The sequence below is a fragment of the Symphalangus syndactylus genome, chromosome 18 (genome assembly GCF_028878055.3).
Source record: "Symphalangus syndactylus isolate Jambi chromosome 18, NHGRI_mSymSyn1-v2.1_pri, whole genome shotgun sequence".
Lineage (NCBI taxonomy): Eukaryota > Metazoa > Chordata > Mammalia > Primates > Hylobatidae > Symphalangus > Symphalangus syndactylus.
In genome coordinates this window covers 9,457,289-9,469,679 of record NC_072440.2, presented here as the reverse complement: position 1 = coordinate 9,469,679, position 12,391 = coordinate 9,457,289, and the positions used below count along the sequence as shown (strand labels likewise).

General features: G+C 62.0%; 1 protein-coding gene across 50 annotated transcripts in view; it reads left to right on the top strand.

Annotated features, from left to right (window-relative positions):
* The window catches only part of PPP6R2 (protein phosphatase 6 regulatory subunit 2), a 106,889-nt gene extending 95,884 nt beyond the window's left edge, over positions 1–11,005 (top strand). For 19 of the 50 annotated variants that reach the window (XM_063622423.1, XM_055254150.2, XM_063622422.1 and 16 more), the window contains 13 exons: positions 671–735; positions 1,728–1,843; positions 3,129–3,214; positions 3,747–3,827; positions 4,275–4,372; positions 4,575–4,632; positions 4,888–5,012; positions 5,311–5,474; positions 6,355–6,514; positions 6,618–6,706; positions 7,476–7,680; positions 10,498–10,749; positions 10,831–11,005. In XM_063622423.1, the coding sequence (XP_063478493.1) occupies positions 671–735; positions 1,728–1,843; positions 3,129–3,214; positions 3,747–3,827; positions 4,275–4,372; positions 4,575–4,632; positions 4,888–5,012; positions 5,311–5,474; positions 6,355–6,514; positions 6,618–6,706; positions 7,476–7,680; positions 10,498–10,749; positions 10,831–10,879 (1,548 nt within the window). In that variant the 3' untranslated portion in view covers positions 10,880–11,005. The remainder of the gene's footprint in view (positions 1–670; positions 736–1,727; positions 1,844–3,128; positions 3,215–3,746; positions 3,828–4,274; positions 4,373–4,574; positions 4,633–4,887; positions 5,013–5,310; positions 5,475–6,354; positions 6,515–6,617; positions 6,707–7,475; positions 7,681–10,497; positions 10,750–10,830) is intronic. The other 31 variants (XM_055254155.2, XM_063622430.1, XM_063622432.1 and 28 more) reach the window with 3 other exon arrangements.
* Positions 11,006–12,391: the final 1,386 nt, after the last annotated feature.

Below are 12,391 nucleotides of genomic sequence, written 5' to 3'. Positions count from 1 at the left end.
CTTAGGGCGCTCAGCAGTACGAGCCGCGAACAGCACCCTCCTCTGGTGTTTGGTGAGGACCACAGAGGCCGGGGCTGTGCGTGTGCAGCAGTTAAGGGCCTGCAAGTCCACACAGACGTAGCCGCCAGCCAGCCCTGCCTAGTCCGGGGATGGGTGGAGGGTGCGTGCCCCTTTCAGACCTTGACTCACGCCCTGCCCAGTCCAGGGATGGGTGGAGGGTGCGTGCCCCTTTCAGACCTTGACTCACGCCCTGCCCAGTCCAGGGATGGGTGGAGGGTGCGTGCCCCTGCAGACCTTGACTTACACCCTGCCCAGTCCAGGGATGGGTGGAGGGTGCGTGCCCCTGCAGACCTTGACTTACGCCCTGCCCAGTCCAGGGATGGGTGGAGGGTGCGTGCCCCTTCAGACCTTGACTTACGCCCTGCCCAGTCCAGGGATGGGTGGAGGGTGCGTGCCCCTGCAGACCTTGACTTACGCCCTGCCCAGTCCAGGGATGGGTGGAGGGTGCGTGCCCCTGCAGACCTTGACTTACGCCCTGCCCAGTCCAGGGATGGGTGGAGGGTGCGTGCCCCTTCAGACCTTGACTTACGCCCTGCCCAGTCCAGGGATGGGTGGAGGGTGCGTGCCCCTTCAGACCCTGACTCACGCTGCCCCCTGCCCCGCCCCCCAGCTGTTCCAGAAGTGCTGCCTGGTGCAGAGGATCCTGGAGGCCTGGGAAGCCAACGACCACACGCAGTAAGAGCCGCTCGGACATGGAGGGACCCAGCCTGGCCAGTCAGGGATGCAGAGACGCACCTCACCCAAGCCCTGGTGACGCTGCGTGCAGGACCGCAGGATCGGGTGGAGTGTAGGGTGTGCGATGCGGCTCCACATTCTGGGGCTGCTGTGCAAGGGGCCCTTCTACTGGGCGGACAGCTGCAAATGCTACTTGGGGAGGGGACACAGGGAGCCAACAGGAAGCGGTCCCGTCCCCACCAGGCACCTGCTCTGGCCCCCGCCCAGCCTGGCCTGCCTAGGCATTGCCCTCTTGTGGGTCCACTGTCCATTCCTGATCTTCCCCAGGAACTCGGGGACACGTCAGCAGTCGCACACAGGGACACGTTATTTTGGTCTTTCTGTGTCTTCTGCTTAATGGTTGCTTCCTGTGGTCAGGACACATGTCCCAATTATTGTCCTGGGCCCAGAGCCATCCCCACCCGTTCGCTGTCCTGCTGGGAACTGTCTGGCTCTGGGCGATATGAGGAGGGACTCACGGGAGCTGGGAGGGGTCTGAGTGCAGCTGTGGGGAAGCAGAGGCTGAGCTGGGCTGCGCAGCGTGGAGGTCCCGCCCGACCCTCCCTGCGGGTTGCTGAGCCTGAGCTCTGTAGCAGACAGCGTGGGCTCACCTCACCTCCTGCGCCACTGCTGCCACCAGCGGGGCTTAGGCCACACCACGGCCTTTCTGCCTCTGTTTCCCGGTCTGTAAAATGGAGTGAGAGCAGTGTCTGTCTCCTCATCTGTCTCAGTGGCACTTTTGGTAGTGAGGTTGGGGTAAGCCTGCTGCATGTGGCAGGTGCTGCTCAAATGGAAGTGTCCTGGAGGCAGGGCCGGAGGCGTGGGTGCTGGGCAGGGGCCAGGCACTTGCTTTCCGAAGTGAACCTGGAGGCCTCTGCCACTTGGCTCTCTGGGTCGTGGGTCTGGCAAGGTCGGGGCCAGAAGGCCGCCCTGATGGTGCCTGTTGCTTTCAGGGCAGCGGGCGGCATGAGACGTGGGAACATGGGCCACCTCACGCGGATCGCCAATGCGGTGGTGCAGAACCTGGAGCGGGGCCCTGTGCAGACACACATCAGCGAGGTCATCCGAGGTGAGCCCCTAACCCGGTCATCCTTCTGCTGGTCGCGGGCATCAGGGCCCCGAAGGAGCTGCCGCCTGAGGCTGCCCTCTGCCAGTCAGCAGGTGCTGACTGCACTGACAGTGAGAGACCCCGTGGCCACCTCTGTCCTCTCACTTCACACATCAGATCTTTCCTCATGGGGGCCTGGGTCTCATGTGTCAGTTCTGTTGGGCAGACTTCTGTGGAGGCCCTGCCAGGCGTCAGCATGTGGCACGAGACAGTCCCTGCGGGGGGCAGTTGGTGACTCCGGAGCCGGCACTCAGAAGCCATTAGCGCCACCAGGCTCCTTGCAGCTCATGGAGCCCTGCCTGGCTAGGCTGTCCTGGCTGTGTGCTCTGCACTCAGGTGATTGGAGAGTCTCATTCTCACTCAGGTGTGAGATTTCGTAGCACAAGTCTCAGGGGAGCAGGTAGCAGCCTGTTTCTTAAGAACACCGTGGGTTAGGTGGGCACAGGCACAGCACATGTGTGGTAGAGGCGGGCCCAGCTGTGGCCCCTCCTCCCTATAACCGTGTAAGGTGAGGAAGCTCTGGATAGTCCTGCCCGCACCCCAGGACCATAGTGAGGGGTCTCCTGGGTTGGGCTCCATTAGCCCCTGGCGAGGTCAGGCCTGCCAGCTGCCATCACAAAGAATAAAAGCAGGGCAGGAGGAGCTTCCCTACATCCTGGAGGGCAAAGTAGAGGGTGGATGTGGAGGCCAGGGTCGGCTCCCCAGGGCAGGGGCAGTTTAGGGAGGCGAGGGGCAAGCAGGAAGCTCTTGCATCATTCCATACGATCTCCAGATTGTGAATCCTTCCAGGGCTCTGACCTCCCCAGAAAAACAGGCAGGACACTCGTCCAGGCCTGTAGGCTGCTGCCGAGCCTGGGCCTGTGAGGTGGGGGGAAGGAAGGTGGCTGCTTTCTCAGATTCTGTTCCACGGCTTCTGCGTTTCTGGGAGTTCCTCAGAATTTGCTTCCACACCAACAGACTTGGAACTCAGATGCCCACTGGGGTCTCAGTAGGGGCAGAAGTACCCACCACCCTGCCCACAGGTGCTGCACCTCAATCTCACTGTGGCCCCAGGCCCCTCCGGACATGCAGCTATGCTGCCTCCTTCCCATCCGGCAAAGCCCCTGCTTCAGGCCCTCAGACGGGCTGACCACAGTAGCAGCGCCCCATCCTCCTGGACCCAGGATGCACCTGCCGGAGCTCCTGGGTGCCCTGCGCCATCTGCACGGGGTCTCCCAGGGCTCACCAGGCAGCACTTCCCTTGCAGGGCTCCCTGCAGATTGTCGTGGCCGCTGGGAGAGCTTCGTGGAGGAGACGCTGACGGAGACGAACCGCAGGAACACTGTGGACCTGGTGAGGAGGCTCGGGGCTGCCCCGTCGGCGCACGCACAGTGCCGGGACGCCGTCAGACGCTCCTGCCTTTGCCCTGAGGCAGAGGCCAAGGGAGGCACAAGGGCCGCACACCTGCCTGCTCCTCTTGACGTGGTGCCCCTGCATAGCGTGTCCTCCGGGCTGATGTTCGTAACAGAGACCCCATCCTGTGCCACACCCAGGGCTGGGTCTCTGAGGACCTCTGTGCAGAGCCGGTGTTGGCCTCAGGTCCCTTTCCTCCCACTCCAGGAGCTGTAGCTTGTTGGCAGAGGGCTCCTTTTGCCTGAGACCCACAACCTGCCCCCTGCACATGGAGGTTGGGCTGTCACGGGGCCTTGGCCTCACCTGGGCACCTCCTTACACAGCACGGCCTCCTGGGCCCAGAGATCTGATGAGTGACGTGCTGGGTGGGGTCTGGGAGCCCTGGGCTGGGCATGGTCCTGGGCGCTGGGCTGGGTGGGGTCTGGGGCGCTGGGCTGGCTCACATGCCCACCCCATCTGGCCTGTGTTTTAGGTGAGCACTCACCACCTTCACTCCTCGAGTGAGGACGAGGACATTGAGGGTGCTTTCCCTAACGAGCTGTCCCTTCAGCAGGTGAGGGCGTGGCCGGCACCCGCACCCTGCTGGGCCCTTCCCGGCACCTGTGTGCGCTGCACTTGGTCCTCCAGACGAGTCTCTGACGGCATCTCACTAGCAAAGGGGAGAGGGGGCTCGTCTCCGAGCACGTACGGGGCGGGGTGGGTCTGAGGGGAGAACCCCAAAGTCACTCCACCTTGATGAGAGCACTGAGGACACAGCAGATGGACTCGAAAGTCAGAGAATATGGGGCGTATCTCAGACGTGACCGCAGCGAGTGCGCAGCCTGAGTTTTGGTAGAATCATGAGCCCTGAACAGTCAGAGTTTACTGCCCACTTTTGCTGGAGGAGAAGCTCCTGAACAACTAGAGAGATTGTGGTTCCCACAGAGCGGCCTCCAGGCCCGAGGCCTCCTCCGTGACCGGCGTCTGTCCCTCCCTCCCTCCCTCCCTCCCTCCCTCCCAGGCCTTCTCCGACTACCAGATCCAGCAGATGACGGCCAACTTCGTGGATCAGTTTGGCTTCAATGACGAGGAGTTTGCAGACCAGGACGACAACATCAAGTGAGTCTACTTGGAACGCCTCTGCAAGAGGCACGGCTCTCCCCGCCGCTGAGGTCCCATGGAGGCCGCTCCCTGAGGCCTTGCTGGGAGTGCGGCCTGATGTCCCCGGGAGACAGCAGGTGTTCCCAGTTGTGTGCGGGCACTGAGGCCCCGGATGAGCACCGGGGGAGGAACGCTGAAGCCATCCCCCTTGCTCTTGCAGCGCCCCGTTTGACAGGATCGCAGAGATCAACTTCAACATCGACGCTGACGAGGACAGTGTGAGCAAGCAGGGCTGTGTGGGGTGCGGCCACCCTTTTCCCAGGCAGCTCGGTGTGTCATGGGCCTGTGCGGTGGGGCTGGGAGAGGCCCCTCTGTGGAGCTCGGAACAGTCGCTTTCCTTGCCATTCCTCATCCTCTCCTCCAGCCTGGGGCCCCCACATCCTGAACTAAGCCCCTCTGGGAGCCCTATGGGGAGAGTGGCTCTTGTCTTCCCCAGACCCTCTGGAAACTGACCTTGGCGTTTTACTCTGCAGCCCAGCGCAGCTCTGTTTGAGGCCTGCTGCAGCGACCGCATCCAACCCTTTGATGACGATGAGGACGAGGACATCTGGGAGGACAGTGACACTCGCTGTGCCGCCCGGGTGACGGCCAGAGCCAGGTGCAGGGCCTGCCCCATCCCTGCAAAGCCTCTACCGAGGAGGTTCAGCCCCCAGAACACCTGTCAGACGCCCAGACGCCCTGCTGTTTGTTAGCTGGCTTGCAGAGCAGCCACACCTGTCCTGCCAGCTCTGGGGCCCAATGTAGCGGGTGACCCTGAGGAGCCCAGAGCTGAGGCCTGGAGCGACTCGTGCTCCTCTCTTGAGACGATCTGTGCCCCGAGCCTGGGACCGTCCCTGACCCTCAATGTTAGGCGTCCGTCCTGGGCCACCAGACATCTGACTCTGAATTTCCCCCAGGTTTGGAGCCCCCCATGCTTCAGAGAGTTGCTCAAAGAATGGCCCAGAGCGTGGAGGCCAGGACGGGAAGGCGAGCTTGGAAGCACACAGAGATGCACCTGGGGCAGCTGCCCCACCGGCCCCCGGGAAGAAGGAAGCCCCCCCTGTGGAGGGTGACTCAGAAGGTGGTGCTGGGGGCCAGGGGCCGGGGGTGTGGGTATCGGGGACAGGACATGGTACCCTGGCCTGGGTGTTGTGGAGGCTTCGTTTGGAGCTGAGGCATTTGGGGCTCACTGTGGCCCGGAGCCTGAATCCCCAGCTGTTTCCCAGCCGTCCTGAGTAGGGGTCGATGCTGCCCTGTGCCCGGCGCAAGGTGGTCTCCTGCCCCTGCCTCTCAGGTCCCTCAGCCACGTCGCCAAGGCTGGTGGGTGGTGTCCACCTAGTCTCCATCGTCCACCCAGCCCCCACACAGTCGGCCACAGGCCTGACGCCCTCCCCAGCACAACAGCAGAGGCCGCATGGCTGATGACCCCTCTCTTTACCCTGCCCTGGGGGCAGCACTGAGGCACTCAGGACTTTGGTAGAGGGGCCGGGATCTCTGTTAGGAGGTGCTGAGCTCTTAGCTGAGACTGACCGACAGAGCAAGGGTGACGCCCTGGGGAAGCAGGAACGTCCCAGATAGGAGGAAGGCACCCCATCCTCGAGGCCAGGGAGGGGCCAGTGGTGCTCGGTGAGCTACCGGCTCTGTCGGTTGTGGTCCTGGGTAGGACAGGGCAGTGGCATCACCTCCACACTGTCAGTGTCAGCCCTGCTGGAGGCCTGGGGGCCCTCAGGCACCTGACAGCCCCAGGTCACACGCCCCATGGATGTCGGCAGCTTGTCAGGACCTTCGAGCTGTCCCCTGTTGCTCCCTGAGGGGCTGATGGGCACTGCCTGGGCCTTCCTCCTGGAGCAGCCCCATCTTCCAGGCAACCTCTGTGGGGCCCCCGGGGCAGAGGCGCTGCCTCCCCTTTGCCTGCAGCACCCCAGGCCTGCCCATGCCTGACCACTGTGTCTCTCCCCCAGCAGGCGCCATGTGGACGGCAGTGTTTGATGAGCCAGCGAACTCGACGCCCACAGCCCCAGGAGTGGTGAGGGATGTGGGTTCCAGTGTGTGGGCAGCTGGCACCTCAGCTCCAGAGGAGAAAGGCTGGGCCAAGTTCACCGACTTCCAGCCTTTCTGCTGGTAACAAATGCGCTGGCAGGAGGGGGCTGTGCCAGGAAGTGCCTGTCAGGGTCAGGAGGCGCCCGTCGCCCAAGACTGATCCTGTCCTCGTCCTTGTATGCAGCTCCGAGTCAGGGCCCAGGTGCAGCTCTCCGGTGGACACAGAAGGCAGCCATGCCGAGGGCAGCCGGAGCCAAGGCCCTGAGAAAGCCTGTGAGTAGGAGCAGTGAAGGCGGCACCCAGCCTTGCCCAGTTTCAGGCCTGAGGCCGGGTGGCCCCCCTCCTTGGGGGGCAGTGGGAGGAGGTGGCCAGGGTCCCGCATGCTGCTAGGTCTCTGGTGACACTGGGGTTTGATACAGCAGTGGGACTGGAGCAGCCATGTGCAGATGGGGAGGGCCCCAGAAGGGAGGCAGCAAGGCCGTCGGGCTGGCCCCGAGCCCGGTCTGAGTAGGTGGCACAGCTCAGGTCTGCACCCTGGGTTCCGGACAGCAGCACGGGGACCCCAGCATTGAGATGTGTGCAGGTGGGTTGTTGGCAGGAAGCCGTTCTGTGGCCTGATCAGAGCCCCTGGCCCCCAGCCCCCTAGTCAGGCTCAGAAGCTCCCCCAGATAAAGCTGAGAGCTCCAGGTGAGTGACAGCTGGCTCCCAACACTGGTGTCCCAGGTTTTGGGGTCCTTTGGGCTTGAAGGAGCCGTGGCAGGACCATACGAGGCGGAGTGGGCCCCTCCCTGAGCCTCTGCGTCCTCCTGTGAGACCAGGGCACGTGTCCGTGTATCATGGGGGAGGCAACAGGGTTGTTTGTGTGGAGACCCCATGGCAGGTGTGTGAGCCTGTCTGCCTCATGTGGCTCCCACATAGGCACACGTGTGCAGGCAATAGGCTGCATGTGAGAGGGCACACGTATGGGGGCCCTATGGCTGGGGTGGCCACACCCTGTGGCCCCTCCTGCCTCACTGGACAGCACCGGCCTCCTCCTTTGCAGTCAGCCCGGCTTCTCCATGTGCCTGGAACGTGTGTGTCACCAGGAAGGCCCCCCTGCTGGTCTCTGACAGCAGCTCCTCTGGGGGCTCCGACAGCAAGGATGGAGACCAGAAGGCAGCGAGTGCCATGGATGCGGGGAGCAGGGGTCCCGGCCGGGAGGCCCCCCCGCTGCCCACAGCGGCCAGGACAGAGGAGGCTGTCGGCAGGTGTGTGGGGTGTGGCGGGGGCGGGCCTGCCGGGTGCATAGGGCGTGGCTTCCAGGCTCTGTCCCCAGGTCTCAGCTCCTCCGAGAGCAGGCTGAGGCCAGGCCAGGGGTCTTCTCCACACTGCTTCCCCCCTGGCCCTGTGACCCTTCAGAGGCTGGCTCAGGCTGCGGTGATGCCCACGCATTTAAGTGGAGGCCGGATGGGAGGAGTGTGGGGCCTTCTTTCTTGGACAGAACATCTGTGTTCTCTGTTGTGAGTGGTTAAGACAAGAAGACAGTCCCCCAGGGACTTGGGGGAGCAGCCCCTACCCCAGATCCCAGTTGGAGAGAACAGCCCAGCTCTTGGGGCTCTGGGCCTGGCTGAGCCACCTGGGATCTGGGTACCCTGGTGGTCGGGGAGGGGCACAGACTCTAAGTCCGGCAGGCGAGCGGGCATCTGTGGGGCTCACGCAGACCTCGCCTGCTGCTCCCCTTCCATGGGAGGCCTATGATTCCCAGACGTCTCGGAAGCCAGGACAGTAGGATGGGGGGTGGGGCCCTCAGGACTGCACTTGGGGCATCCAAACCCTGACTGAGAGTTGGAGGCAGCTTGCAGAGGCCCAGGCTCCCTTGAGCCCCCAAGAGCCATTCCTGGGGAGAGAGAGGAGAGGGAGGCGCTCCCTGTGAGGAGGTTGGAGTCTGGCCAGCCCCTCCAGCAAGCTGAACCCCATCCATCCCCCCACAGGAAGAAGGTTCCTGGGATCCTTCAATAAACAGATACCTCTCTGGCCTCTGGGGTCAGGGGGTGGGTTAGCAGGAGGGCAGGACAGCTGGGGTGGATGCCAGGGTCAGGTAAACGTGAGGGGGAGGGTAGGACTGGGCTTGACATGGGGAGGAGGGTGCACCCAGCAAGGGCACAGCTGTGCAAAGACCCTGAGGCCTGAGCTCCCAGTAGGTCCAGGCAACAGTGGGGAAGTCCTTGGGCTGGATTCCTCTAGGAGGGGACAAGATGCCTTTCACATCTGGCGGTGCCTCCCAGTCACTCCTGGCTCCATGGTTGTGAAGGGCCTGCCTGGAGCGGGGTGAGGGTGTCCCCCAGCCTCACCGCCCAGTGCAGCTCAGCCTGCATGCGTCCCACCTGTGCTGCCCTCCCCTCACATGTGGGGCAGGTCTCACACCTCAGAGAGCCCTGCTCACTGACCCCCAGCAGTCCTGGAGGGTCTGTGTGGTAATGGGGCTCCGGGCATCTCCCCCAGCCACGCTGCAAGCTCAGCACCAGGCTGGCTCTACCCGCCCTGTTGACCAGCAGGCCCCGTCTGTGCTCACGCTCCTCCCCTTGTTTGGCCACCCTTTCCTCAGGGCGTCTGCAGCAAGTGGGGGGCACAGCACGGGAAACGGGGCCAAGGCCACAGCAGTGGATGTCCCGATGCCGGAAGTCACTGGGAAGCCCAGGCCAGAGCCCCTCGGGTTGAAAGTCACAGAGTTCCTGCGTGGGCTTCATTCCTTCTTAAAGTTTAGTCACTGAAAAAAAATTTTTTTTTTTTTGAGACGTAGTCTTGCTCTGTCTCCCCAGCTGGAGTGCAGTGGCGCGATCTCAGCTCACTGCAACCTCCGCCTCCCGGGTTCACACCGTTCTCCTGCCTCAGCCTCCTGAGTAGCTGGGACTACAGGCGCCCACCACCACCACGCCCGGCTAATTTTTTGTATTTTTAGTAGAGATGGGGTTTCACCGCGTTAGCCAGGATGGTCTCGATCTCCTGACCTTGTGATCCACCTGCCTCGGCCTCCCAAAGTGCTGGGATTACAGGTGTGAGCCACCGCGCCCGGCCTAGTCACTGAAATTCTTAACAGTCTTTACCCAGCCAGGCACAGTGGCTCACACCTGTAATCCCAGCACTTTGGGAGGCCGAGGTGGGCAGATCATGAGGTCAGGAGTTCGAGACCAGCCTGGCCAATATGGTGAAACCCGTCTCTACTAAAAATACAAAAATTAGCCGGGCGTGGTGGCAGGAGCCTGTAGTCCCAGCTACTTGGGAGGCTGCGGCGGGAGAATCGCTTGAACCAGTGAGCTGAGATCATGCCACTGCACTCTGGCCTGTGCATCAGAGACAGACTGTTGGCAAAAACAAAACCAAAACAAACCTTTACCCACTTCTCCTAAACAACCCCTAAAAAACTGCTCTGAAAAGCAGGGAATATCATTGTGCAAAGTAAGTTGTTTTTTTCCACGGGGCTGTCTGCCTAAATCTTGGCACTTACAGCTCTGCCTGCACCGTCGTGATGGCCCAGCCTGCAGGTGAGCTTCCTCGCACCCCCGCCCGGCCTGAGCACCCCTCCCTGAGTCAGACACAGTATCCTCGCCCTGCAGGAGGCCAGAGGGCCCGTCTGCTGCTCATGGCCAGGCTGGGCCTTGGGGTGCCTGACCCCCTGCAGAGCAAGCCCCTTAGATGCCCGGCAGGATCCTCTCCCCGCATCCGTCCCTCGGGAGGTTCCCCACACTGTGTCCAGTGTCAGGCTGAAGTTGAGATCACAGCACAGGAGCCTCTGGGGTCCTGGGAGAATGAGGCGCTTGATGAGGAGCAGGATCTGGGTGCTGCCTGGAAGGAGGTTTGAGGTCATCAATGGACAGGCAGCTGGTCCCAGTATTTGGAACTCGGGGCAGCAGAGCTGCCTAGCTGGGTACAACCTGGGCCACCCCACAAAGGGCAGGACTGGGAGGGGCCAAAGATGGTGCTCCCAGGCCACGTGGACCTTTTTGTCCAGCTGGTCCCTTGGGCATGAGGCGGGGTGGCACTGAGGGTGGGGGTGCCCATAACCAGAGCCCATGTTTGCCACACAGGGTCGGGTGTGCTGACAGCCGGCTGTTAAGCCCTGCCTGCGCCACGCCAAAGGAAGTGACTGCTGCCCCAGCCGTGGCTGTGCCCCCCAAGGCTACTGTGGCCATCACCACAGCACTGAGCAAGGCTGGCCCTGCCATACCCACCCCAGCAGTCTCTTCTGCAGTGGCCACGGCAGTCCCCCTAGGGCCCATCATGGCAGTCACAGCAGCCCCAGCCATGGTGGCCACCCTGGGGACAGTGACAAAGGACAGGTGAGCAGGTTGAGTGTGGGGGTAGAGGGTGTGGACAGGGCCCACAGCCCACACGGTTCCAACCCCACCCCATTCCTGCAGGAAGACAGATGCCCCGCCGGAAGGAGCTGCCTTAAATGGCCCAGTGTGATGCTGCTGCTGCCCGGCCATGGCCCGCCCTGGTCAGGCTGCATCCTTAATCGAGAAAACTACCTGGTGATGCAATCTTTTTTTTTTTAATTTAATTTAATTTTAAAATAAATGCTGCATTGGTAAAGCTGGCAGTTGAAACCAGTTGGACAGCCCAGCTTGCGTCTCTTCTGCCTGAGTGGGCCTCTCAGGTCACTCGTGCCCTGCTGGAGGACAGAGGGGCACCTCAGCCCCCCCCAAGGCCCAGAGCACAGCAATAAGGTCTGCCTGCAGGAGCTGGGGTGGGGGGTGGGGGCAGGACCCTGAGATGCCACCAGGACCTGATGGGCCAGGAATGGCGTGGACATGGAAGCTGTTTTTACAGATTTTTTTTTTTTTTTTTTTTTTAAGAATACAGAAGGAGCCAAGCTTTTTTGCACTTTGTATCCAGCTGCAAGCTCAGGGCGGAGTCAAGGGCCTGGGTTGGGAAGACCTGACTCACAGGAATGCATAATTGACCCTTGCAGCTGCCCAGTAGCCCTTGGAACTGGCACTGAACCAGGCTGCAAGATTTGACTGCCTTAAAAACACAAGGCCCTCTAGGCCTGGCAGGGATGTCCCTGTGCCCAGCACAGGGTGCCTGGCAGGGGGAGACCACAGGTATGCAGGTGGGAGGACATGGCATTGGGGCTCGAAGACTGGTTTCTAGCACTACTGGTCACGGCCATGTCGTCCTAGAAGGGTCCAGAAGATTATTTTACGTTGAGTCCATTTTTAATGTTCTGATCACCTGACAGGGCACCCAAAACCCCCAACTCCCAATAAAAGCCGTGACGTTCGGACAAACCGCGTACTGTGAACCTTCTGGCCCCAAAGCCCCAGCCCGGCCAGGGGTGGGAGTGTCTCCTCCAGCACCTCTTTTGTGGCCCCCCCACCCCCCAGGGTTATCCCCGTGTAATGGGTGGAGGTGGAACAGGCCACATCACAGCAGCAGGTCTCTATATCTGAGCAAATACTGAGCTTTTTCCGTTTGGGGGATGGGGGGAACCACTTCACCTGACGCTCAAACACATCAACCCCAGGACTTCCTTTTGTGCCAGCTCCCCCTCCCGGAAGTCTGGGCCCCATCTTGTCCTCACTGGCTAAGTGGGAGGGGCAGGTGGAGACCAGACCGCCCCCACCAGGGAGCTTGTCTGAAAAACGACTCAAGGATCTCTTTCCACCACGGTTGGGGGTGGAGGGAACCCGCTCAGCTCCCCAGAGGCCGAGTCTCTGCCCCAGCTACCCATTCAGTGCCTCGTTCTCGCCCCCTACCCTGTGCCTGGCATTTGTCCTCTCCCCCCACACATGTGGAACAGGGAGGGCGGGGTCCTTTCTCCCCTTACTCTGACCTGTGGGTTTTCCAGGTGCCAGGAACTTTGGTCAGGCTCCATCTGTCCGGCCTGAGGGAAGACCTGGCTGGTTTCAGTGGCTCAAGTGAGCCCACCCTCACGTCTCCCCCAGGTGTCCCACCGCCACCTGTGGGGTGGGGGAG